Source organism: Rhinatrema bivittatum, chromosome 4 (assembly GCF_901001135.1).
Source record: "Rhinatrema bivittatum chromosome 4, aRhiBiv1.1, whole genome shotgun sequence".
Classification (NCBI taxonomy): domain Eukaryota; kingdom Metazoa; phylum Chordata; class Amphibia; order Gymnophiona; family Rhinatrematidae; genus Rhinatrema; species Rhinatrema bivittatum.
The window spans coordinates 190,754,570-190,779,806 of record NC_042618.1 but is presented as its reverse complement, the minus strand read 5'-3'; the positions used below and the strand labels follow the sequence as shown (position 1 = coordinate 190,779,806).

Here is a 25,237-nt window from a genome sequence, read left to right as displayed (position 1 = left end):
CTAATCTGAAGTTGAAATTCAGGAATGCCTATGCCCTGCCCCTTTTTTGGAACTTTTAATTTGTGTGCATAGTGGCAAATATGTGCGTATCCAGTCCAACTTGTATGCATATCTCCCGGTTTTGGTGCGTGCTGGGCTTTTAAAATTCATCTTTATTGGCGCAGAAGTCTTTGCATTGTTTTTTGGCATAGATAGTTCGGTGCATTTGCCCCATGTTTTCTTAGTGTTGAAAAAACTACACTAATTCTTGTCTGCCTCGACCTCGGTGCTGGCAGTCATTGTTGACAGTGGCCCAGTGGCATTGTTATACAGTTCTGATATTTTGGTGCAATGGCTCAGCAAAGGAGAACTAGTGCCTTGACTTTTTTTTGAAGTATCTGTTGTTGGAGATCTTTCCCTTTTTCAATGATGGTTTGATCTTTTGTGCTCTGAGCTTTTAAGCTCATATCTGAGCTTAAGATCACTATATACTAGAGCCCTTGGGGGACGTTCTGGCACAGGGCCTGCAATTTGTGCTATCATGATCTAGGCTAAACATGGAAGGTAGTCTGTGCTGGTCTGCTAAAGCCATTTTGTGGTAGCACTTTTGGCAGGGCTTTTTCCTTTTCCTTCTGAAGAAGACATCTTTGGCATTATTTCTTTTAATAGAAAACTCTTGGTTTTTTTAGATGGTCATGCTGACGTGAGAGGAGAGTTTGTGTGTTCGTAAAGTGGATGAAATTAGAGTGAGGGAGAGGTATGGAGATGGTAAAGCGGGAACTCACGCTCATACCCAGAATACACTCAAAAGAAATTTCTGGGCTAGGAGAGAAGGATGAAAGACTTGGTGCTGTTGGGTGATGTCACCCAACTTGTGTGGCTGCTTTGTTATACTTGTCCACAGTGAAAAGAATGTCTCACAACATTCTGGAATGATTGTGCGAAAGCAGTACATAATTAAGTTGCAAAAATAAAAATAAAAAGCCCCTATTTATATACTTTTGGATACCTGCACAGAAAAAGGAGAACCACCTTAGATGGAAGCCATGTTATTTTGGTTTAAATCATCAGATAATCAGGCCAAGCCACACATTTTACTCTCAGAAATTAACACCTGCCTTTGGGCAGGCGTTAATTTCGGCCAGTACTGGGAAAGTGTACAGAAAAGCAGAAAAAACTGCTTTTCTGTATACCCTCCGCCTTCATATCATAACGATATTAAGTTGGAGGCCTTAAAAAAAAAAAAAAATAAATAAAACATTATAAAAAAAAAAAAAAAAAATCAGCTCGTGCGTTGGAAGACGGATGCTCAATTTTGCCAGCATCCGTTTTCCGATCCCATGGCTGTCAGTGGGTTTAAGAACAGACGCCGGTAAAATTAAGTGTCAGCTGTCAAACCCGCTGACAGTCGCCGCTTCTGTCAATACCCTGGTGCCTCCTTATTACTGTGGGCCATCATTTGAATACTTGATTGCGTGCCCAGGAGAGTGGCCTGGGCGCACGTCGGGAGAGCAGGTGCTTGCCTCAGAGTGCTGGCTCTCCCCCACATTTTACTGTATCAGCCTGAATGTTTGGTATAAAACTTATATACTGTGAAGTATTTAAGATAAAAAGATGGGCATGTTAACTCCATAGCCATTTGAAGTTTTACGAATTCATTTTTCAGGTTCGTAAGCTGGTCTTCTGTGGATCTCCTGAATTTCTAGAGTCACATTTTTTTGGAAGAATATAACAGATTACCTCACGTGAAGTGGGAACAGATTGTTTTTTACAGCAAAATGTCATTTATATCATGGTACGGTTTTTTTCGGCACAATTTCATTTATATCAGTATGAACCAATCAGATCCAGTGACTGTGGGAGAATTTAAATACCTTCCTCCTATGGCTGCTTGCAGATGTTCAGGGGAATTAAAAAATAAACCAACCTAAAACAAATGTGATATGATAAGTGTTATGATGTATGTAGACAGAACACAAAATGTACAGCTTTCTTTTTAAGATTCTTTCATTTTCAGAAGCTGAAGATTACATGCTAAGTAAAGTGAATCTCTTCCGTGTAATAATGAGATTTTGTGAACTTTTTGCCTGAATGCCACGTCACTTTTTTGTTTCTGGCATGAAGCAGTGGTCTTGCCTGAGAAGAAATAGCTCATGCATAAAGAAGAGGAGTAAAGGCATGCTAAACAGAAACAGCCAAATTGATTTCTGCTGCTTCTTCTTTCGGTACAAAGTTTGTTTTCTTAAAGACAAAACACAGCCTACTCCCACACCGAAAGGAATCACAAATTATCAGCTAGGACTAAGTAAGCAGCAGTAACTTCTTAACTTCTGAAATTACAGTGAATTCAGCAGCATCTTAGAGTAAATAGTTCTTTTTTAGTTCCGAATTTGTTTTATTGTCAAAGAGGCACCGGAATTTAGGAGATTGAAACACTGAAAAGCCTACAGAAATATAATATAATATGCTCTACAACCTCAGCAAAAAAAAAGTCATTTAAATTAAATGTTATTTTCTCTGTAATAGAGCCTGCTCTCCTGCAGCTGCTTTCACACACCCAAAAGAGAGAGAGAGAGAAGGCCAGAGAGATGCTCACAGATAAAAGTCCTTGATTTACAGAGAAAATTAGTTGTACAATGTTTCTTCTTCCAGAAGTTTATAATCCTAGCCTATTACTTTATTATACGCACATGAGTAGCATTTTAACACTGGCCAAGTTAAAATGGTTCTTAAACCTTCAACCTGCAGCATGCTTGGTTATTTTATGTTCACTTGGCTTTCTGCTTTGTGTGAGTACACCGCTGTTAAATACAATCTTACAATATATTTCTTCACATTATCAAATCCATTTTAGAAAAAAAAGCTGCAGATTGTAACTGAGTAAATCATGGTTTTCATAAGTATAATTTATATAGAACCACAGGGATTAATGTAACAAATTCAGATCAACAATCATTTTAACAAAATTTCTCAGGAATAAACTGAGTTAATTCTTGTATAAAAACAGGAGAAAAATCTGTGCAAGAAATAAATAACTCATCTTGTGAGAGTAACACAGTGGGAAAATGTTAAATATTTGAACAAAAGAGGACACTGCTATTCATAACTTCTGAAAAATTAAGACTACAGGAATTATAATTAATAGGCAGTTTAGAAATTTTAGTATTTGTTAACAAAGACACTGGTGCCTAAGAAACTAGATAAAATTAAATTTTCTAAAAGAAAGTAAAACCTTTAAAATTATTCTAGGAATAATGAATTGCATTAAATGTTAAGTGGGTATTTCATGTTGATGTGCTCATACTGACAGAGCAGCCTGTATATTTTATTCCTGGGAAGCTAGGTTCTGCTCAATAATGATTTACAGTATCTGCTAAGAAAAGATCTTTCCAGATAGCCAGTATGCAGTGGGTAAAAGCTGTGCAAGGCCAAGCAGGCTGTTAATCACCACTGCCAGACAACTTAAAGCTGCATTATGTCAACTTCATCTTTGCTTAGAACCACTTTATCAAAAGGGGCAATTTGGTATGAAAACTCCTTGACTGGCTGATGCAATAATGTGAGCCCAGCCCAGTGTACAGGTTAACATGCGGCTGAACACACACTAGATTAACTCCAGATGCAATAAGAGGATAAGGTGTCCAAAATGCGCGCCCAAACGCTCATCTAATAATGCTCATCACATGTAAATTCCATGTAGATGAGACTATTAGCTTTTACCCCAAAATGCAGAAATCGCTGGTCGCCCAACACACCCTTTTTAACGTAGCAAACTTAACACCAGCCCTGGAGCTGGCATTAAGTCATTCTGCGAGTCAACAATGGCTTGCAATCTGAACCCTCCAAGGCCAATTCTTTTTTGAGTTTTCCCTGTTGTGCGGTTGTTACTCAGAGGGGTTTCCCACTACAAGACCAGATTGATCTGTGGAGCCTACAACTGCAGACTCTGGCTCACATGCTAAAATTGTTGGCGTCTGAAGTTGAACTATAATACATAATATAATAAAAAATCTTAAAAAAAATTTTTTTCTCAAAAGTAAGTGGCACACTTTGGGCCAAATTTTAAAATGTACATGTGGGCGTAGATTTGTGCGCGCAACCCGGCACGCACACATCTACGCTCTATTTTATAACATGCGCGCACCGCCATGCGCATGTTATAAAATCCGGGGTTGACGCGCGCCGAGCCCTAGGGGAACCCCTATGGGTTTCCCTGTTCCCTCCGAGGCCGCTCCAAAATCAGAGTGGCCTCAGAGGGAACTTTCCTTCCACCACCCCCCACCTTCCCCCTCCATTCCCCTACCTAACCCGTCCCCCAGTCCTACCTAAACCCCCCATTCTGACCTTTAATCTTCAAGTTGCGCCTGCCTCTGGGCAAGCGTAGATTGCGCACGCCGGCCAATGGCCGGCCTGCGATCCCAAGCACAGCAGCAAATGGCCGCTGTGCCTGGAGGCTCTGGCCCCGCCCCTAGACTGCCTCGCCCACTCCCTGCCCCATTTTTCAAGCCCCGGGACATATGCACGTCCCGGGGCTTGCGCGCGTCGCCGAGCCTATGCAAAACAGGCTTGGCGCGCGCAGGGGCAGGTTTTCGGGGTTACGCGTGTAACCCTTTGAAAATCTTCCCCTTTATGAATAGGTGTTCAAAACCCCATGATTAAACGATTGCTCCATGTGGATGGGTTGTGAGTTCAACAATGATTTTACAAGACATTTAAGCATATACCCTTATTTTTCTCTTACGTTTAACCATCTAGAAAATCATTACAGCAAGCAGGCACTGAGTTCTTAAAGGTGATGGCATAGTGTGGCCATCTTTGTTCCCCCAGAGATACTTTTTAAAATTAATTTAGATGAAATTTAGGGCTCTGGGACTTATCCGAGGGTCCAACCTGGATTCCCTTGCAATAGTAACATACAATATTGAGGTATAAAGAAGAAGCACTGACCCCCTTCCCCCACCACCACAAGGACGTGCGCCAAAAACAGCAGCAAACATCAAACATAACCAAAAGCTAGGAGACATGTAGCTCTTACAATCTGTATGATCCTGGATGTCTCTTCCATAGGCCCAGATGTCGCCAGCAATTTGGCTTTCCCACCAAAATGGCAAAGAAGGGGAGTACTCTGTCTTATCTTCTCTGTAGGACAGCAGTTGTTAGTCCCAACAGCCCAAGTCAGCAGCATGCCGCAGAGCCAGCTCAAGTGGCTGTTGGAGAATAAGTCAAGTGTGGGGAGGGGTGGACTTCGTGAAATCCTCTCCATGGGCTCATGCTGAAGAGAATATGCTGCCACGCTGATCAGCTCACGTGGCTATGTGCTAATGACCCTCTGCAGCACTGGGGTTGAGGCTTTTTTTTAAAAAATAATCCTTACTGATCCCTCCAGCAACTAAAATTGCTGGAACTGCTAGTTATAAACCTTCTTCGTCAAAGTCCAGTAGATGATAGGTAAGGACTGCAGGAAGGAGGAGAAGAGCAGGGGCAAGAAATAGTGCAAAACTATTTCCTGGTCTATTTCAGGTCCTGAGGCAGTACCCATCAGTTTTATTGGGAAATGTAATAAAATGAAATGATTTTCCTGTGAAATTATGGATTAAAACAAATGCTGATTTTGTTGACTTCTACAAATAAAGAATCCACATTTTGTTTCTCCAGAGAACACAGTTTAAAGCAAAAACAAAAGAAATATAAGCTGCTCTAGAACCTTCAGTGTCACTCTTAAGTTCAAGGCTATGTGAATGCCACCAGCTTATAGCCACTATATCAGCTTGGACACTGGCTTATTTTACCTTCACTTTAGAATGTTTGTACTTTAAAAAATAGTGCAAAAAATCTTTTTTAAAAAAGTGTATGAAGAACCAAATTCCAAAATGCTCAGTTTTTTTGAACAGAAGCCTTGTTTTGACTCTCCAAAAAAATGAAGAATATTTGCAAGTGACAACACATGGAGTACTTTTAACATCTGAAAATAAAAAGTAACAGAACTGTTGCCTGTAAGAAACCAAATATGATTCACAGGGCAGCTACATGTTATGAGAGCTTCCAGTACGAAAGGAGAACCAGAAAACTGTAATAATCCTGTAAGGAGGGCAGAAAATAGTCCATTTCATTCATTTGTTCAGAATGTTACGTTTTCTTCAAAAAATTTCAGCTGACGAACTTTCATACTGTAGTCTGCATATTTGTCTCCCATGTACTCCTTCATGTGCAGCTAAATGGAGGGGAAAGTCATATCAAAAGACTTGTGACTAGGTATAAATCAAAAATGCTGCTACACCAAGAAACTACATTAAATGCAAAACAACAAAGCTGCCAAGGCTAATATTAATTTTATTTTCCCAATCGACAAGCAGGACTAAATCAGCCATAACCAGTGGATGATGTCATCTTGCAATGCTGGCACAGACTCAGCAATCAGAGCTCAATAGTCTTTCTGAACACGTGCGGTAGATCTTACAAGAACTTCGGTCTATAAAAATTAAAAATAAATAAATAAAATAAATCTTGCATGCAACTGCTGCCTTGTGAGCCCCTTGGTCTTTATTTGTCCGAGCTACCACATGGATAGATGTCTACTTTCTCTTAATAATTTTTGGAATTTTTTTGCTAATTTGCAAGCTTTTCTTTTCGTGTCGCTTCCTCGGCAGCCTCATAAAAATAACTTTTAAGTTCCATTCCCCCACCCCACCCCTGACCAAATAAAAAAAAAAGGAAGAAAAGAAATTTGGAAAAATCCAAATCAAAAGCCACCCACAGTCAGTAAGCTCAAAGCCTGCAGGTTTGGGTGGAACCAGATTATAAAGCCTAAGATGCAGGAGGAGGTACCGAGAAGAGTGCCTAAGCAAAGTGAGGGATCCCCTCCAGATCAGTCTTCCTTAGTGCTGAAGATGACAGCACCTTTGAGGCAGGGATCCACAGAAGCAGGCCCTCAAAGTAGACCAAGATGGGCACCATTAGTCTCTTCAGTGATGAGCTCTTCAGTGAAGATTGCAGTTTCCTCTAAATCATGGAGAGCCTTCTTGGTGCCAAGCAATTTGTTCTTTCCAGATGCTCCAGATTTGGTGCCATTCAGAGCACACTTAGTTACATTGGCTCAGCGTGAACCAGCACAAGTCAAGGCACAGTCAGTTTCTTTGGCACAAAGTGCTTCAGAGCCCAATAGTAGGAAGCTATCAATGATGGGACATACAGCCTTGGCGTGGAGGAAATTTGTATCTTTGCCAATGGTTCACCCTGACTCCAACCAGTGGCACTGAACATGTCAGCACGCCAAGTGTATCCCGGGCACAAATGCCCACTCCACCAATCTTCTCTTTGGCACTATCAACCACTGTGGCAACCAGTGAGGATGAACCCATGTAGGTGTCAGAGGAGGATGTTTCCCCTCCTACTCAGTACAGAGGAGTCTTAACACAGTGAGGAGTTTCTTTACCTACTTACTTCCTGAAAACCAGCAAGGGAGGACGGACCTCTCCTATTCAGGATGGAGAAATGTTTCCTACACAGTAGTGTTCAGAAAGTCCATGATATGTTCAAGCAGCCCCTCAAGGAGCTAGAATTAAGTCCACTCAACATCATGGCTAGTTCCCCTCCCCTCAGGGCACCTCCCCCCCTTAGGGATTCAGATAGGGAAGGAGTGGAATCAATCAGGTCAAAATTCTTGCTGGTTCTCTTTCCATCAGACCATCAAAGATCCTCTCCTCAGTCACTTTCCTCTTTGTGCAAGTCATCGATAAATGTATCACAATGGTTAGATGATGAAAGGTCTACAGGAATGCCTTCTGACCCCTCTCTGGCTTTACCAAGGATCTTGTAAGGTCCTTGCATTACAAGGCCCTTAGTTACTATTGGTTCTTGGAGAAAATGGTTTCCATTAAAGTCAGGAAAGAGGAGGACCCGAGAACACATGTTTTCAGACTGCTGTGTTTTATCCAGCCTCCCACGAAATCCACTTCTGTCTCGGTCCACAATTTTTTAAAGGACCTCCAGATAAGAATGTGGCAAAACCCCATATCTTGCCTGCTTGTGGCATGTAAAACAGACTTAAAGTACAGAGTCCAAGCCTCTCCAAGTTTGGAGTAGTCTAGCTACTGCACCATTCCGTGGTGGTGGAATATTCCTTGAAACCTGCAAAATGCTCCAGGGACCATTCTACCAGGCTCCTGGGATAGACCAGAGAGTTTTGGATTCTTTTGGGAAGAAGGTCTTCCAGGCACTGATGTCAGCGTAAGGATTGCAGCGTAAGGATTGCAGCTTTTCATGGTGCAGTACCTGCACAGAGTGTGTTCAAGAGCTTAAGTCTCTGGGGGACTCAGATGATCCTCATCAGAGTTCCAGCATGCCTTGGCGGATGTGGTGAAATACAGTAAACTAATCTGGTTCACATATGAGGCTTCTGACATTACAGTCAAAACTTCAACAGTGTCTATTAGAGCCAGAAGGCTCATCTGGCTCTGGGAAGACATCTATAATCTCTTGGCAGATGTCCCAGGAATGGTGAAATATCTGTTTAAGAACAAGGTGGTGGCACTGATTAAAGAGCATCAATCCACTCTGCAGTCACTATCTACAGTGCCGGGAGACCAGGCCACTACGTTCTTATATAAATGTCCCTTTATTTATTTTATTTTTAAAAATGTATATCCTGTGCTTTCCAATGTACTCAATGGATTATAATCATCAATACACATAATAAAATTCACAGAGAACAAATAAAACAAAAAATAAACAGACATTGTAAGAAATCTAATCTAAAAACATTCTATCTAAAAAGACAATATTGCCTAAACTTGACTATTCTGCATTGAAAATGTCATTATTAGAATAGCAGCAAATGTACATTGTTACATGTTACAATGTACATTGCAATGTTAATACACTGCAAGACCAGTAAACACACTCTCACAATGATGTTATATCTTACTGCTGTAGGCTAGTTTAAACATGAGATTTTATCTGCTTCCTAAATAATAAATAACTTCTCTCAGCTTATTCGGAAGCTCTTTCCAATATAGGAGACCAGCGACAAAAAAAGTTCTTTCCTGCATTTCATCTAACCTTGCCTGATTAATGGAAGGAATCTCAAGAAGATTACGATCAGCCAACATCAGTAAACTAAGGGGCTTATAAATCTTCAAAAGGGAGTTGACACAGAGCTCAAGCCTTGAAGAACTAAGCATACAATCTTGAACCTGATTCGCCAGAAAATATGCAACCAATGAAGAGAACACTATACAAGTGTAACATGATCAGATCTCTGAGATCTCATAAGTGACCTAACTGCTGCATCTGTACTGTTTGAAGGCTCTTTAAAATAAAGAGAGGCTCAAATACCGAGAATTGCAGTAAAATCTAGACAAAACTAGTGCCTATAAAACGGAACGAAAATCATTAAAACCAAATATAGTTTCACTCTGCAAAGTACTCGCAACTTATAAAAGGCATTCTGCATAACAGCTTTAACCTGAAGTTACAAAGAAATATCAGGCTCAAGCAAAACTCCAGGGTTCCACAATTTACATGACATTGAAATTATCCATTCATTGAATTGTAATGAAGTCAGGGGATCTAACAGTGAAAACCTAGTCAGGATCATCATCTTAGTTTTCCCGACATTCAACATTAACTTATTTGCCATCATCCAAGATTTAATAGCCCGCAGGCAACCAGAAACTGTTGATAGAGCATCACTCATTGTTGATAAAATTAGAGCAAAGAATTGAATGCCACTGACTACAACCTGAATTGACTAGTAGGCTACAATTGGATGCAGATAAACATTAAAGAACAGGGTGGACAGAGCCGAACCCTAAGAAAGCAGAGTTGCCTACCTGCAACAGGTATTCTCCTAGGACAGCAAGGTGTTAGTCCTCAAACATCAGATGGAGCCTGGCACGGAAAACTTCTGTCAAAGTTTCTAGAACTTTGATTAGGCACACTGAGCATGCCCAGCATGTCACTATCCATGCGAGGTTCCCCTTCAGTCTCGTAACATAGAATTATGAAAAAATAAAATAAACATAATAGAAACTCAACTCTGTGGGGAGGCAGGCAGATTTCCTGCTGTGCCAGGAGAACACCTGTTACAGGTAAGCAACTCTGCTTTTTCCTAGGACAAGCAGGATGGTAATCCTCACACATGGATGAATACGAAGCTGCAGGCTGCTCCCAAACTTATCAAATTTTCACAGACACTGAACCTGGCACTAACAGGCGCAACAACTGCAGTGGTGTGGAAAAAACCTAGGGAGAAGCCTGCCCCGAGAAACTGGGCCCTAGGCAGGAAGAGTTGGGTTGTTTCTCACTGAAAGAGGTTCCGCAGGACAGCCTGACCAGTTGCTGTCCCAACAGTCATCTCTATCCAAACAGTAATGGGCTGCGAATGTGTGGAGGGAACTCCACGTCGCAGCCTTGCAGATGTTGGACACGGGAACCACATGCAAAGCCGCCATGGCACGGATGAAATGAGCCTTGATGTGGCTTCCAAGTCGAAGGCCTGCCTGTGTATAGCAGAAGGAAATGCAACCTGCCAGCCAGTTGGATAACTTGTGCTTGGTGACCGCAACTACCAATCTGTTCTTATCGAAGAAGACAAAGAGTTCCGTGGACTATTGGTGGCCTGCTATTCACTCCAGATAGAAAGCCATGGCTCTTTGCAGTCCAGGCTGTGTAGAGCCCTCTCACCATGGTGAGAATGTGGCCTGGGAAAAAAGGTAGGCAGGACAATTGACTGGTTGAGATGAAAATCAGTCACCACCTTAGGCAGAAACATAGGGTGGGTGCAAAGCTCCACCCTGTCGTGGAAAAATTTTGTGTAAGATGGATAGATATGTTACCAAAGCCTGAAGCTCACTGACTCTCCGTGCCGAAGTAACTGCAACCATGAAGATAACCTTCCACGTCAGGTACTTCAACTCGCAGAAACGCAGTGGCTCGAAGGGATCTCGCATGAGATGAGCCACAATCACGTTGAGATCCCAGGACACAGCAGGACGCCGCATGGGTGGTTTCAGCTGAAGCAAATCCTGCATGAACCGGCTCACCACAGGATGCATGGAAGTAGGCGAACCATCCATCGTGTGGTGGTAGGCCCCGAAAGTACTGAGGTGCACGCTGACCGGGTTGGTTTTCAGACCGGCATTGGAAAGAGATCGCAAGTAGTCCAACAACTGGGGAGCAGGACAAGAGAATGGATCCAAGCCATAAATCTCACAACAAATGGTAAACCTCCTCCACTTCAGAATGTATGACTTCCTGATGGATGGCTTTCGAGAAACTACCAGGCCCCGAGACAAGTACTCAGAGAGATCAAGGGGTCGCAAGACTAACCTCTCAACATCCAGACTGTCAGAGACAGTGCCCGGAGGTTGGGATGGCACAGCCTGCTGTCGATCCTGCGTGATCAGGTCGGGAGAGGTCCCTAGACTGATTGGTTCCCTGATGGAGAGATCCCGAAGGATTGGGAACCAAACCTGTCTTGGCCACCAGGGGGCCACAAGAATCATGGTCTCTCTGTCCTACCGGAGCTTCAGGAGAGTCTTCATCCCCAGCAGAAGCGGAGGATATGCATACAGAAGGCCCTTGCCCCAATGGCAGGAAAAGGCATCTAAGGCTAGTCTCCCGGTCCCCCTGTGTAGGGAGCAGAAATTGCTCACATTGTTGTTGCAGGGGGAGGCGAAGAGATCCATGTTCTGTACCCCCCCAGAGGCGGAAAAGGCCATCTGCCACCGCCTGGTCCAGGCACCACTTGTGGGAGTGAAACGCTCTTACTGACCCCGCTAGGTATATGGCCCGGAGCAGAATTCCCTGGGACTGGACTCAGGACCAAATTTGGAAAGCCTCCTGACAGAGGAGGAGCGATCCGGTACCTCCCTGCTTGTTGATGTACCACATCGCCACCAGGTTGTTGGGCTGGACCAGGACCGCTCAACTGGACAGGTGATCCCGAAACACCCAGCGCGCATATCTGATCATCCTAAGTTCCAGGAAGTTGATCTGGCATAAAGCCTCCTGGGCCAACCAGCGACCTTTTGTGCGGAGGCCGTCCACATGCGCCTCCCAGCCCAAGGTGGAAGCATCTGTAGTGAGCACAACCTGGTATGGAGGGGTATGGAGGGGTATGAAAGGGCCCCCCCCCCCACACACACACACACACTCCAGGTTGGGCAGAATTTCCCACCAGGACAAGGAGTCCTGGAGGGGTGACATGTCAAGCACCCACACACTGAGATCCTGGGAGGCCTGACGCCACTGCGACTGCAGAGTCCATTGGGTTCTTCACATGTGTAAGCAGGCCAAGGGGGTGACATGAACAGAGGTGACCATGTGACCCAACAACTGAAGCATATGGCGGGGTGGCACCCGTTTGCTGTGGCAGACCAAGCTCGCCAGAGACACTAGAGCAAGCACTCTGTCATGAGGAAGGAAAGCCCAGCCCTGGGTCGTATCTAGGCGGGCCCCGATAAAGTCCAACTGAGCCGACAGAACAAGATGGAACTTTGGGTCGTTGATGACAAACTTGAGGGATTCCAACACCTTTATGGTCAAGTTGAGGGAACGAAGCGCCCCTTTCTGTGTGGCTGCCTTGACCAGCCAATCATCCAAGTAGGGGAAGACGTGCACCCCGAGTCGACGGAAATGTGCACACACTACTGCCAAGCACTTGGTGAAGACATGTGGGACCGAGGCCAGGCTGATTGGCAACACCTTGTACTAGAAGTGATTGTTGCCTACCAGGAATCGTAGATACTTCCTGTGACCGGGAAAGATTCCTATGTGGGCATAGGCATCCTTTAGGTCAAGGAAGCACATCCAGTCCCCTCTTTGCAGGAAGGGAATCAGGGTGCCCAGCGAGACCATCTTGAACTTTTCTCTTTTCAAGGCCCTCAGGTCTAAGATGGAACGTAATCCCCCTGTTTTCTTTGGAATCAGGAAGTATTTGGAGTAGAATCCCAGTCTCCACTGACCTTGTGGAACGGGTTCTACTGCTCCCACCATTAATGGGGCGGAGAGCTCTGTCCAAAGAACCTCCTGATGTGGGGTCTGGCCCCACGACGAGCAGTGGGGAGAGTCCGCTGGGACACTCAAAGTTTAATCGATACCCTCGACGGATGATTGACGGGTCCCACTGGTCCAAGGTGATCTCTGGCCATCGGTCCTGGAAGCACTATAGCCGACCTCTGACTGGGGGTACCAAGGTCAAGGGTACGGGAACAGGGCTTATGCTCCCCGTGGCGGGGTTTTGCTGGGGAGCCGGCTGAGGTCTGGGAGTCCGCTGCTGTCGAGAGCAGCCCCTAGAATTCCCTCGCGGTACACGAATACTCGAGGCCGGAGGATAATATTTCCTCTGGCGATAAAAGGACCTTCAACTGCCCTGTCGTGAGGACTTCCGGACAGAGGATGGAGGGTCCAAAATGCTGGCAGAGAGATGCTGGAGGATCTCATGGTGGTCTTTCAGCTGAGCCACAGCATCCTGTACCTTGTCTCTAAACAAGTTTTCCCCAGTACAAGGCAGGTCTGCGAGCTTATCTTGGACTTCTGGCAGGAGGTCTGATGTTCGGAGCCATGCCAACCTATGGGCCCCAATACCTGCAGCTGCCCCCCCCCCCCCGAGCCGCAGTCTCAAAGACTTCATACCTCATGTTTGCCGCACTCTAAGCCCTGCTGGGCATTGGCCAGGAGGATTTCCTGCTGCTGCAGGGGAGGCATTCGGCTACCTCCTGGACCTGCTTCCAGAAGTTGTGAGTGTACTGGGACATATAAAGCTGGTAGGAGGTGATGCAAGCGATCAACATCGCGCCCTGATACACCTTCCTACCCAGGGCATCTGCAGCCCGGTGTTCCCACCTCAGAGGTGCAGAAGTGTGGATACGGGAGCATTTAGCTTTTTTGAGGGCAGATTCCACTACCACTGACTGGTGCGGGAGCTGGCACCTTTCAAATCTTAAGGCCATCTGGACCAGTTAGAATGTGTCTGCCTTATGGTTCATTGGAGGTACTGAGACTGGGTACTCCCATATCCTGAGGAGCAACTCCTTAAATATATCATGGATGGGGATAGCGAGCACCTCCTTTGGGGCATCTACGAACTGGAGAACCTCCAGCATCTTGTGACAGGCATCCTTCTCCGCCAAAAGCTGGTCGGGAATGGACTCAACCATGGCCCGCACAAAGCCCGCAAAGGTCAGATCCTCCGACGGAGATCTATGCCTCTCATCCAGAGGAGATGGATCCTAGGGGAGGTCTCCAGAGTCTTGCGAAGAAGACTCTGAGGTATCATCCCCCCAGGGATCATACGGGTTCCTCCTCACTGAAGTCCCCTGGGGCACCCCAAGGAGGGTCCCTGCCTGAGACCCCCAGCCTTGGAACCAAAGGCACCAACAGCACTGAGGGTACTAATGGAACTGGGGGCACCGATGGCCTCGAGGGCACAGAGGTCCTTGAGGGACCGGGAACCAGACTGGGAAAGAGTGGCCGCGGTACCAGCGCCCCCAGTGCCCCTGGACGGGAGGCATCCTCCTCCTCCGAGGATCCCATAATGGGGATGACACCGGAAGGAGGAGGACTCAGCAACCGCTGGGGCATCAAGGGACCCCCGGGTGCCAGTAGCGGCTGCGTGGGCAGGACGCCAAAGAGGACGTTGAGTCGCTCAAGCAACTGTGCTAGCATCGCAGGAACAGGCTTGGACACCCGGGGCACCGGTGGAGCTGGTGGCTCAATGCCCTTTTGCACCCTGTAGCCAACCTCCTCCTGGATGTCCACCAAAGCGAGTACAGAGGGAGGAGGAGGAGCAGGACAAAGTGTCACCAGAGCTTTCCTGGCGCCAATGTCAGTGGGAAATGCCCAGGACTCACATGTACGATGGAGTTCGATGCCTCCGCTCTGTGGGGTCGCTTTGGGCGCAGCACAGTGAACCCTGGTGCTGCCCAGAGTACAGCACCATGCGATGATGTGATTGGTGCCGATGCTTCCAAGGTTTCCCATGGTGCTCGGCCTGGTCTTTCCTTGGCGCCGAGGACAGAGATGATCCTGAGGTTCTAGAGCTTGATGACATTGAAGAAAGCCTATCCTCGGCACTGCGCTCATGCGAGGGCACCGGAAGGGGAGTGGATACTGATGGAAGCAGCTCTATTGGTTTCCCATGCTCTTTGGGTGTAGAAGTGCCCGACACCAAAGTCGAAGGGTCAGATTTTCTAGACCCGAAGAGATTTTCCATTTTATCAAGCTCAGCCGACGATCCTTGGGGGTCATTTGGTTGCAAAGATGACACCCCAGACATTATGCGATGCCTCCAGGCAGAGGATACAGATCTCATGCGGATCCGTGATAGATATGGTCCGTGGGCACTGGAGGCATTGGCAAAAACCTGATGACGCCATGAAAAAGGATCCGGCGGATACAGAGAAATGGCACAGTTGGGAATTGACTACAAAGAAGGTACAAAAAACTTACCACGCCACCCTAAAGTCGGAGAGAGGGAAACCCGAAGCAGAAAAATACAGAGAAAAACAAAAAACACTAAGAGCAGAGCTCCAAAAACCCATGAGGCAACAGCTCCGTGGAAAAGAAGAGACTGAAGGGGGGACCCTGCATGGACGCGTGGATAGTAGCATGCTGGGCATGCTCAGCATGCCTAGTCTTAAGCTAATGCTTTTATTTTATTTTATTGTTGTTTTGGATTATGATTTTTAGGATGGCTTGATCTATTTTTATTTTAATGAATTTTTATTTTATTTTTATGTTTCTAATGTATATTTTATTAATAATGATGTATTTTATTAATTTTAATGTTTATTATTATGTTGTAAACCGGTATGATGTTACCATGAATATTGGTATATAAAAATAAATAAATAAAATAAATAAATAGTCAAAGTTCTAGAAACTTTGACAGAAGTTTTCCGTGCCAGGCTCCATCTGATGATGTCACCCATGTGTGAGGACTACCATCCTGCTTGTCCTAGGAGAAACATTGATTTCAGTAGAATACCATTCATAGGCATCTCGCTGAGTTCTTATTTGTTGTACTCAGCCCAAAATAAAAGATATAAACCAATTCAGCACAGTACCTGAAATCCCAATTTCCTTCAGGCGAACTAACAAATACGATGGCTCACAGTGTTGAAGGCAGCAGAGATATCCAATAAAACAAGAAAACATTTAGTTGGCATTCTAAACCATGTGTAAAGTAATCCAAACTTGTGAGTAGCAAAATGTCTGTGCAATGGCCAGGTCTAAAGTCAAACTGGTACTGATGTAAGATACTGTTCCTAGCAAGAAAACCTTGAAGTTGCTTTAGAACATCACATTCAATTAACTTGGCTAAAAAGTATAAGGAAGATGTTGGGTGATAACAAGCATGATCAATAAGGTCCATTTTTTTGTTTTTTAGAACTGGACATATTACTGCTTGTTTCAATTAATCTGGTAAATAGCCCTCTTCTAAAGATGCATTCACAATCTTGATAATTGAAAAACATATATCAGTAGATTTATCGGAGGAGGCCCTTCTGCTCTTTCCAAAGTCAATGGGCCCTGCTCTCTCAACTTCAGCAGCTTCCTTTTAGAGGTCAGCAGAGGTAAAGGTGGCTGCCTGAGGCTCAGCAACAACCACAGCCCAAGCCTAAAGAAAATGTTTGACATTCCTGATACCCACCTCCACCAACTGGGTTACGAGTCCAGTTCTTTTTGTCTGAATGGGACCACGTCATGAAGGACAAGTGGGTCCTGAGAATTGAGGACTATGATTACTGCTTGCGCTTCTTGCATGCTTCGCTGGTCTCCAGTTCCAATCCGATCAAAGGCAACATGGTTTTACCAGAGGTGGGTCTTGTCAGATGAACTTAATCAATTTTTTTGACTGGGTGACCAGAGAGTTGGATGGGGGACAGCACTAGATGTAGGGTACTTGGACTGCATTAAGGATCAGTAGGATCAATTGCATCAATAGTTATCTCATCGGCTATTTGTAACGACCAAGGTGAAAGCATCTCTGCAGTGGCGGAATTTCTGGTCTTAGGACTTCCGTTGTGTATCCCAGCATATAAGTGGTGCTGCCTACGGATGCTTCCACCAGAAGCAGGGAGGCTCGCACTGGTGCTTCATGAAACCAAGGAGTGTGGTTTGCAGTAGAAAGTCATCTGTAGATTGACCTTCTGGAGCTGTAGGCCATCCAGTGTGCAATGAGAGTTTTCTTCTATAAGCTCTTGAACAACAGAATCTTGATACCCATAGACAATCAGGTAGCTATATTTTATATAAACAAACAAGGAGATATGGACTTATATGCCCTCCTGGACTCAAGCTTGTCTATATGTCCACAAGTGAACGCGGTAGTCAAGCTTTCCTTTTTTTAAACGCAGAATGTTGTGCCGGTTGAAACCCTTGCTAGGAGAACAAAATTTCATACAAACATTAATATCACAGGTCTTGATTATTGCAACTCTTTATATCTTAGGGTCCCTAGATATATACTTAGAGTACTTCAAGTTCAGAATGCTGCAGCTTGCATTCTGACAAGTTCAAGATTAGAGAACATATCACTCCAATATTTAGTAAATTCCATTGGCCTGCACTGAATGTAGAAGCTAATTCATAAATTGTTGGGCAAAATTGAATCAATTTGAATTAGCTCTATGCTTTGAATTTATAATCCTCTGCACAGTTTGAGATCATCACAGTCTGGTACTGGGCGTTTCGTTGGTGCTAGATGTTTTGGTAATGCAAATTATTTCACCTAGTCCTCCAAAGGAGCACCATGCTTCCTCTGAGAATTTTGAAGGCCCCCATGAGGTCTGAGGATTGGGAACGCAACACGAAGATTCCAGGTTCTGGTGTCCCATGTTTTTGTGCTGGGCTTGACCTCACAATAAGGTCTTATTTGAACCAGAGGAGTGGTTCAAATAACTGACTAGCATGCAGTGTTCCACCATTTCATAAGCATGATTCTTCTGGGCCCGTAGAGGACAAGTATCCACAGTTGTAATAGTTAGCGGAGTCGTGGTCCACAATCAGGCACTGATAGCAAGTTTTATGTCCGTCAGTGATAGATAAGAAGCAGCCATAGATGCAGGCCCTGAACCTGCCCTTACCCGGCATAACTGTGGTTTTATTTTGGTTTTTGATTTTTTTATTTTTTTTTAGTTAGCACTGAAAAGTGCTTTTGAGGGCTACCAAGGCAGTAAAAATTTTGAAAAAAAAGGTTTCTATAAACTCTGAAGAAATACCAAAAATGGTAGAAGTGAGAGGATGCCCAGCCATGCAGCAGCAGCAAGGCAAAAAGACTGAGAAGTTCAAGAGACAGCATGCACACAGGAAATCCAGCGCCTATTCTGTGGAATACAAAAACTTTACTGAGACAGAAAGAAGGGTCCATTCAGTGCCATCGGTTGACGTCATCCACATGTCATGGCTAATTCAGCCCTGCTTATCGATGGAGAAATTTATATACCTAATAGAGATGTGAATCGTGTCCTCGATCGTCTTAACGATCGATTTCGGCTGGGAGGGGGAGGGAATCGTATTGTTGCCGTTTGGGTGTGTAAACTATCGTGAAAATCGTGAGCCAACCCCCTAAAACCCACCCCCGACCCTTTAAATTAAATCCCCCACCCTCCCGAAACCCCCCCCCCCAAATGCTTTAAATTACCTGGGGATCCAGCGGTGGTCCGGTGCTTTAAATTACCTGGGGTTCAGCGGCGGTCCGGAACCCCCGCTGAACGACCTCCTGCAGTCGATCTCCTGCCGGCGCCATTTTCCGTACGGAAAACGATTCGCGGCAAGAAATCGCTTCCTGAACCCCGCTGGACTCCCAGGAACTTTTGGCCAGCTTGGGGGGGCCTCCTGACCCCCACAAGACTTGCCAAAAGTCCAGCGGGGGTCCGGAACGACCTCCTGCGTCGAATCGTTTTTGTCTATGGCCGCCGCCATTTTGCGGCGGCCATTTTGCAAAATGGCGCCGGCTGAAGACAACAGGATTCAATTGAGGGGGCCGTTCCGGACCACCGCCGTTCTGGACCACCGCTGGATCCCCAGGTAATTTAAAGCATTTGGGGGGGGTTCGGGAGGGTGGGGGATTTAATTTAAAGGGTCGGGGGTGGGTTTTAGGGGGTTTTAGTGTGCCGGTTTTCTTGCCCTCCCCCTTCCCCCGATTTACGATTTTTTAACGATAAATCGGGGGAATTGGTATTGTATCGTGGCCCCTAACGATTTTTGACGATTTAAAATATATCGGACGATATTTTAAATCGTCAAAAAACGATTCACATCCCTAATACCTAAAAACAAAATGAGTTCCATTGCTGGAAGAGTAAATTCAGTTAAAATAAAACCAACAAGTTGAGTAAAGTTGATACTTCTATAAGACCTATAAACAATTAAATATGCAGTGGTCAATTCTGAGGGACTAGCGAGCCAGTAAAGCTAACCAGCTAAACTTATCCAGCTAACTTAGCTGGGATATTCAGTGGCTTGGGCGCACCGCTGAATATATCCCGCTATGTAAAAGTTAGCCAGATAAACTTACAGTTAGCTGGCTAACATTAGTCAGATGACACTGAAAATGAGTGATATTTGGCTAACTTAGGCCTGGATTTATCAAAATGCACTAAATATTGCATGCGATAGGAAAAGGGATGTGTTTTATGGTAATAGGCGGTTTATTGCAATTTGCACTAATACCTATGTGAAGCGCTATCAAAGCGCAAATTGTGATAACGTTTTCGCACTTTGCAATAAGTGCCAGAATTGTTGTATTTCCTACATACAACCACTGGGGGACCATATTTAGTAGTTTTAAGCTCCTGGAGAGTCAGCACTAGCTATCAGGGCCCTCCCACAACCACTGGGGGGGGACGGGGACAGAGTGAGAGTGTGAGAGAGAGAGAGAGAGAAAAAGCCTAGCCATAATGCTCTCACACTAGATAGGTATTTATATTTCTATGGGAGGCCCACTTAGTAACTCGAGGTGAGGTTTAAGTATTAGTGTAGGGGTTAGGGGGCCACACTGACATTCAAAGTGAGACGTACGAACAGAACAGTGCTCTCTTATGAAGATTTGATGACCTTCGGAGTGAGGAAACTCAGCCAAAGATGAGATTTGTGCAATGTTCTCTCAACCTAGCTTGATGGACTCTCTGCCTGGGTAACGCCATATAGCACTTTGATAAATGACCCCCTTAGCTGGATAAGTACATTCCACCACAGATCCCTCCCTGACTTATTCAGCTAAATCTTTAGCTGGATAAAATTTAGCCAGCTAAGTCTGGGGCAATCAGACAAGCAGGACTTTAAATCCCACAGTTTATCCAGTTAAGTCCAGGACTTAACCTGAGAAACCACTATCAATATTGACCCCCACAGTATTTTAGGACTTATAGATAGCCCTTCTGGAGGCAACTATATTTCTACTTCCTGAAACCTGGACCGTTTTTTTGGAACATAAACTTGTCAGCAGATATAAAATACATATCTGTCGAAACAGATAAAAGAAACATGATGAAAAATAACAATGTCAGACAAACTAGCTTACCTCTCTCTTCATGTCATCATCTTCATCCATAATATCATATACTTTCTCTAAGAGTTTGACTCCCAATCCATGCACTACATCCGCTCTCAGTGCCTCAATCACTCGCCTAACCTTTTCTGGAGCAGAAATAGCATCTAAAATGTAAAGGAATATTAGTTGTTTACGGTAAATTTTTTTCAAAATTTCTAAGACTGAGAAGCCCTTAAGACTTTTACTAATGGTGTTTTAGGGACAAATATCTAGTGTGCTCCATTACCCTCAGTCCCAGGCACAGTCATATCTAGCCAATTTTCTGTGAGATGGCCTTCACTCTCCTTTCTCCCTTATGGTAAAAGTTCTATGGAAAGAGTTGGAAAAGCCAAAGCTAAGCAGGGATCAGCATTCATAGTCTATGAAAGCAGCATCTTTAGCCAAAGTTTTTGTTACTTCTTATATTTTTCACAATTTTCAATATAACGCTCACATCAGAACAAAGCCCAAGGACCAAAGAGCTGACAGGCTTCTCTGAGACTATGCAGGTATCAGGGATCCACTGTGAGAAATAAAGATGACACCTGGCTGACTCATGATAGATAAAACATACCCAACTGTCACACACAATTTTTAAATGAACCGAAGTATCCCTATGGATTTTCTTATGCAGTAGTTCAAGCTAAGTTATTCAAAACTGGATAGTAATGTTCCTTAAACACCTGAAGGAAACTCGCTGAAATTGAAGTCTTCAGGATCCTCTGCTGCCTTTCCATGCAGAATCAGAGTGTCGCGGTACTTGCGGTGAAGTTTGAACTCAGATTTGGGAAAAGCACTTGGAGAGGGGTCAAACCGATCCCTAGACTCCAGTTTCAGTGTCTGAGTCATCAGCTGAACCAAATCCTGCATTTCATTTGAATCTTTTCTGAAGAGGAACAAAAACAAATCATCAAAAATCTAGCACACCTTTGAGGCCCTTTTCAATGAAGGACTCAATCATACATAGAAATCTCAGTTATACAAAAGGCAGAGAAGATAATTTTCAAGAGTTGCGTGTGTAACATACTATCATAGCAATTTCCAAAAGCCATTTATTCAAGCAAAGTGCACTTATATGAGTAAATCCTATGGACAATTCAATGGCATATATTGTAGCAATTTTCAAAAGCCCACTTACTCGAGCAAAGTGTATTTACATACACAAAACCCAATTTTAAGCATGTAAATGTTTTTTAAAAACAGGGTCTTAAAGAACTTGTGAGGCAGTGTTTCCCAATCCTCACCTGAAGGCACACCTAGCAGTCAGGTTTTCATGATATCTGTAATGAATATGTATGAATAGATTTGCATATATTGGGAGCAATGTTTCCCAACCCTCTCCTGGAGGCATATCTAACCAATTGAGTTTTCAGGATTTCCACAATGAGTATGTATGGGATAGATTTACGTTTCCCTGGTCTCCAATGCATGCTAATCCATCTCATGCATGTTCATTGTGGATATCCTTAAAACCCAACTGATTAAGTGAGTCTATGAGAGAGGGCTAGAAAACACTGCATTGGAGATTCAGTGTACGCATAGCTATCTCATGCATGTTCATTGTGGTAATCCTGATAACTCATGGACAGGAAGTCCAGGAGAGGGTTGGGAAACACTGATAAGGTTATTTATCTCTGAATTGCGCCTTAAAAGTTTTCCCTATTTTCTTTTTACTTGCGTTTCAAATTTTACACTTCATGAATATACTTGATAAAGAAATGGAGAAGTTACTTACCTGATAATTTAATTTTCCTTAGTGTAGACATATGGACTCAGGACCAATGGGTATAGTGTACTCCTGAGTCCTGATAGCAGTTGGGAGATGGAGTCAGATTTCAGTCTGACGTCAGCCTACATATACCCATGCAGGAAGCTCTGCTCTTCAGTATTCTCTTCGAAAAGCAATTGTGGACATATGTGTGTTTTAATAACTTGATTAATTTGGCCTGGTTGAATTTATTTCCAACTGGAGACCTCCAGTGCACTCAACCGAAAAACGCCGACACCCGGCATCTATGGGTATCTTAACTAGAGGTAAAGCCTGGCTTACCCGTGCTTGTCTTGCTCTCAGGGATTGTCACCCAAGGTTTCTGGGTTTTGGGGCAGCCGTGGGCGAGATGCTGAGTCCATCTGTCTACACTAGGGAAAACGAAATTATCAGGTAAGTAATTTCTCCATTTCCTAGCGTGTAGCAGATAGACTCAGGACCAATGGGATGTACAAAAGCTACTCCCGAACCGGGTGGGAGGCTGCTCTTGGCCCACTTAGTACTGCCCTTGCAAATCCTGTGTCCTCCCGGGCCTGAACATACAGGCGGTAGAACCTTGAGAAGGTGTGAATGGAGGACCACGTCGCCACCTGACATATCTCGGTGGGTGACAGTATCTTGGTTTCTGCCCAGGATACTGCCTGGGCCCTTGTGGAATGGGCCTTGACTTGTAGAGGTGGAGGCTTTCCTGCCTCTATGTAGGCCGCCTTGATTACTTCTTTGATCCAGCGGGCTATGGTTGTCCGCGAGGCCGCTTCCCTTGTTTCTTCCCGCTGTGAAGGACGAATAGGTGGTCCTTTTTTTGTACAGATTCCGATCTCTCCAGGTATCGGACTAGGAATCAGCCGATGTTAAGGTGGCGTAGAGCGCATGAGTCTTTATGCTCGTCTGGAGATGGCAGTGAGATGTTTTGGTTTAGATGGAAATGAGAAACCACCTTTGGAAGGAAGGAGGGGACAGTGCGGTGCTGTATGGATCCCGGTGTGAATCTAAGGAACGGTTCTGACAGGATAGTGCTTGAAGTTCAGAGATGCGACGGGCTGAACATATTGCCACTAGGAATGAAGTCTTCAAGGTCAGGAGCCATAGTGACAGACTGCGAGTAGGTCTGAAGGAAGCTCCCGCCAGGAAGTCTAGTACTAGATTGAGATTCCACAGGGGCACAGGCCACTTTAATGGTGTTGGATTTGCTTGACCCCTCTCAGGAAATGGGAATCGTCTGGATGGGATGATAGACTAATGCCGTCCACTTTGGCTCTGAAGCAGGCCAGCACGGTCACCTGAACCTTGATGGAGTTGAGAGACAACCCCTTCCTTCAAGCCGTCCTGCAGAAATTCCAGGATCATGGGGATTTTGACTGTCCGCGGAGAGATGTCGCGGACCTCACACCAGGCTTCGAATATTCTCCATATCCGTACGTATGTTAGAGACATGGAAAACTTGCGTGCTCGGAGCAAGGTGTCAATCACTCCCCCGAGTAGCCACTCTTCATCAGGCGAGTCCTCTCAATGGCCAGACCATAATTTATTTATTTATTTATTCGCTTTTTTATACCGAAATTTAGCTCTAAGCCTTCATTCCGGTTTACAGATATAACAACTTATATTATAATATACATAAGAGAGAATAGAGTTGGGTCTTTGTGGAGGATCAGTCCTTGCTGGAGCAGGTCCCTGTGTGGGGGTAGACACAGAGGGTTCCCCGCCAGAAGTCCTCGCATATCTGCGTACCATGGCCTTCTTGGCCAGTCTGGGGCCACTAGAAGTACTAGCCCCCTGTGGTGTTCTATCTTGCGGATGATCCCACCCAGTAGTGGCCATGGGGGAAAAGCATACAGCAGGTCTTCCTGTGGCCAGGTCTGGATGAGGGCGTCGATTCCCTGGGATTGTGGTTTTCGTCTGTGGCTGAAGAACTTGGGAACTTGGGCGTTGGACAGGGTTGCTAGAAGATCCATGGCTGGTGTTCCCCAGCGGTTTACTGTCAACTGGAAGGCTGTGGTCGATAGCATCCATTCCCCTGGGTCTAGACTCTCTCTGCTGAGATAATCTCCCGCTATGTGGGCAGCTGAGATCCCTTGTAGGTTTGCTTCCTCCCACACCATTAGGGGGTCTATTTCCAGGGACACCTGTTGGCTTCTGGTTCCTCCCTGGCGGTTGATGTAGGCAACTGTTGTGGCGTTGTCGGACATGACTCTGACAGATTCGCCCCGGAGTCTGTGACTGAATCGAAGGCAGGCTAGTCTGACTGCCCGGGCTTCCAGTCGGTTGATGTTCCATCCCGACTCTTCCTTGTCCCATTGGCCCTGGGCCGTCAGTTCCTGGCAGTGGGCTCCCCACTCTCGTAGGCTTGCATCCGTGGTGAGCAAAACCCAGGTCGGTGGGGATAGCCTTACTCCCTTGCTCAGATGGTCTTCTTGTAACCGCCATTGGAGCTGGGTCTGCACCTCTGCCAGTAGCTGGAGGCAAAAGGAGTAGTTCTGGGACATCGGGTTCCATCGCAACAGTAGGGAATGTTGTAGTGGTCGCATGTGGGCCCTTGCCCATGGAACGACTTCTAGCGTTGATGTCATGAGGCCGAGGACTTGGAGGTAGTCCCATACATTGGGGCGAAAACAGGTCAACAGGTTTCGCAACTGGTCCATCAGTTTCCTTCTCCTTGTAGGGGGAAGAATGACCTTGTCTTGTCTGGTATCGAACCAGACTCCCAGGTATTCTAATGATTGGGAGGGCTGCAGGCAGCTCTTGGTTGTGTTGTTGACTCACCCAAGATTCTGCAGTAGATTCTTGACTCTGGTGGTTGCCTGGTGACTTTCCTCTGGAGATTTTGCCCTGATCAGCCAATCATCCAGATATGCATGTACGAGGATTCCTTCTTTCCTCAGTGTCGCCACCACTACAACCATGGTTTTGGTGAACGTCCGAGAGGCAGTAGCTAGTCTGAAGGGTTGCACCCG

At 45.2% G+C, this 25,237-nt stretch overlaps 1 protein-coding gene across 2 annotated transcripts in view; it reads right to left on the bottom strand.

Annotated features, from left to right (window-relative positions):
• Window positions 1–5,485: 5,485 nt before the first annotated feature.
• The window catches only part of NEK4 (NIMA related kinase 4), a 140,365-nt gene continuing 120,613 nt past the window's right edge, over window positions 5,486–25,237 (bottom strand). For both annotated transcript variants that reach the window (XM_029599439.1, XM_029599440.1), the window contains 3 exons: window positions 21,199–21,401; window positions 20,507–20,640; window positions 5,486–6,190 (listed from right to left, as the gene is read on the bottom strand). In XM_029599439.1, coding sequence (XP_029455299.1) covers window positions 6,098–6,190; window positions 20,507–20,640; window positions 21,199–21,401 — 430 coding nt within the window. In that variant the 3' untranslated portion in view covers window positions 5,486–6,097. The remainder of the gene's footprint in view (window positions 6,191–20,506; window positions 20,641–21,198; window positions 21,402–25,237) is intronic.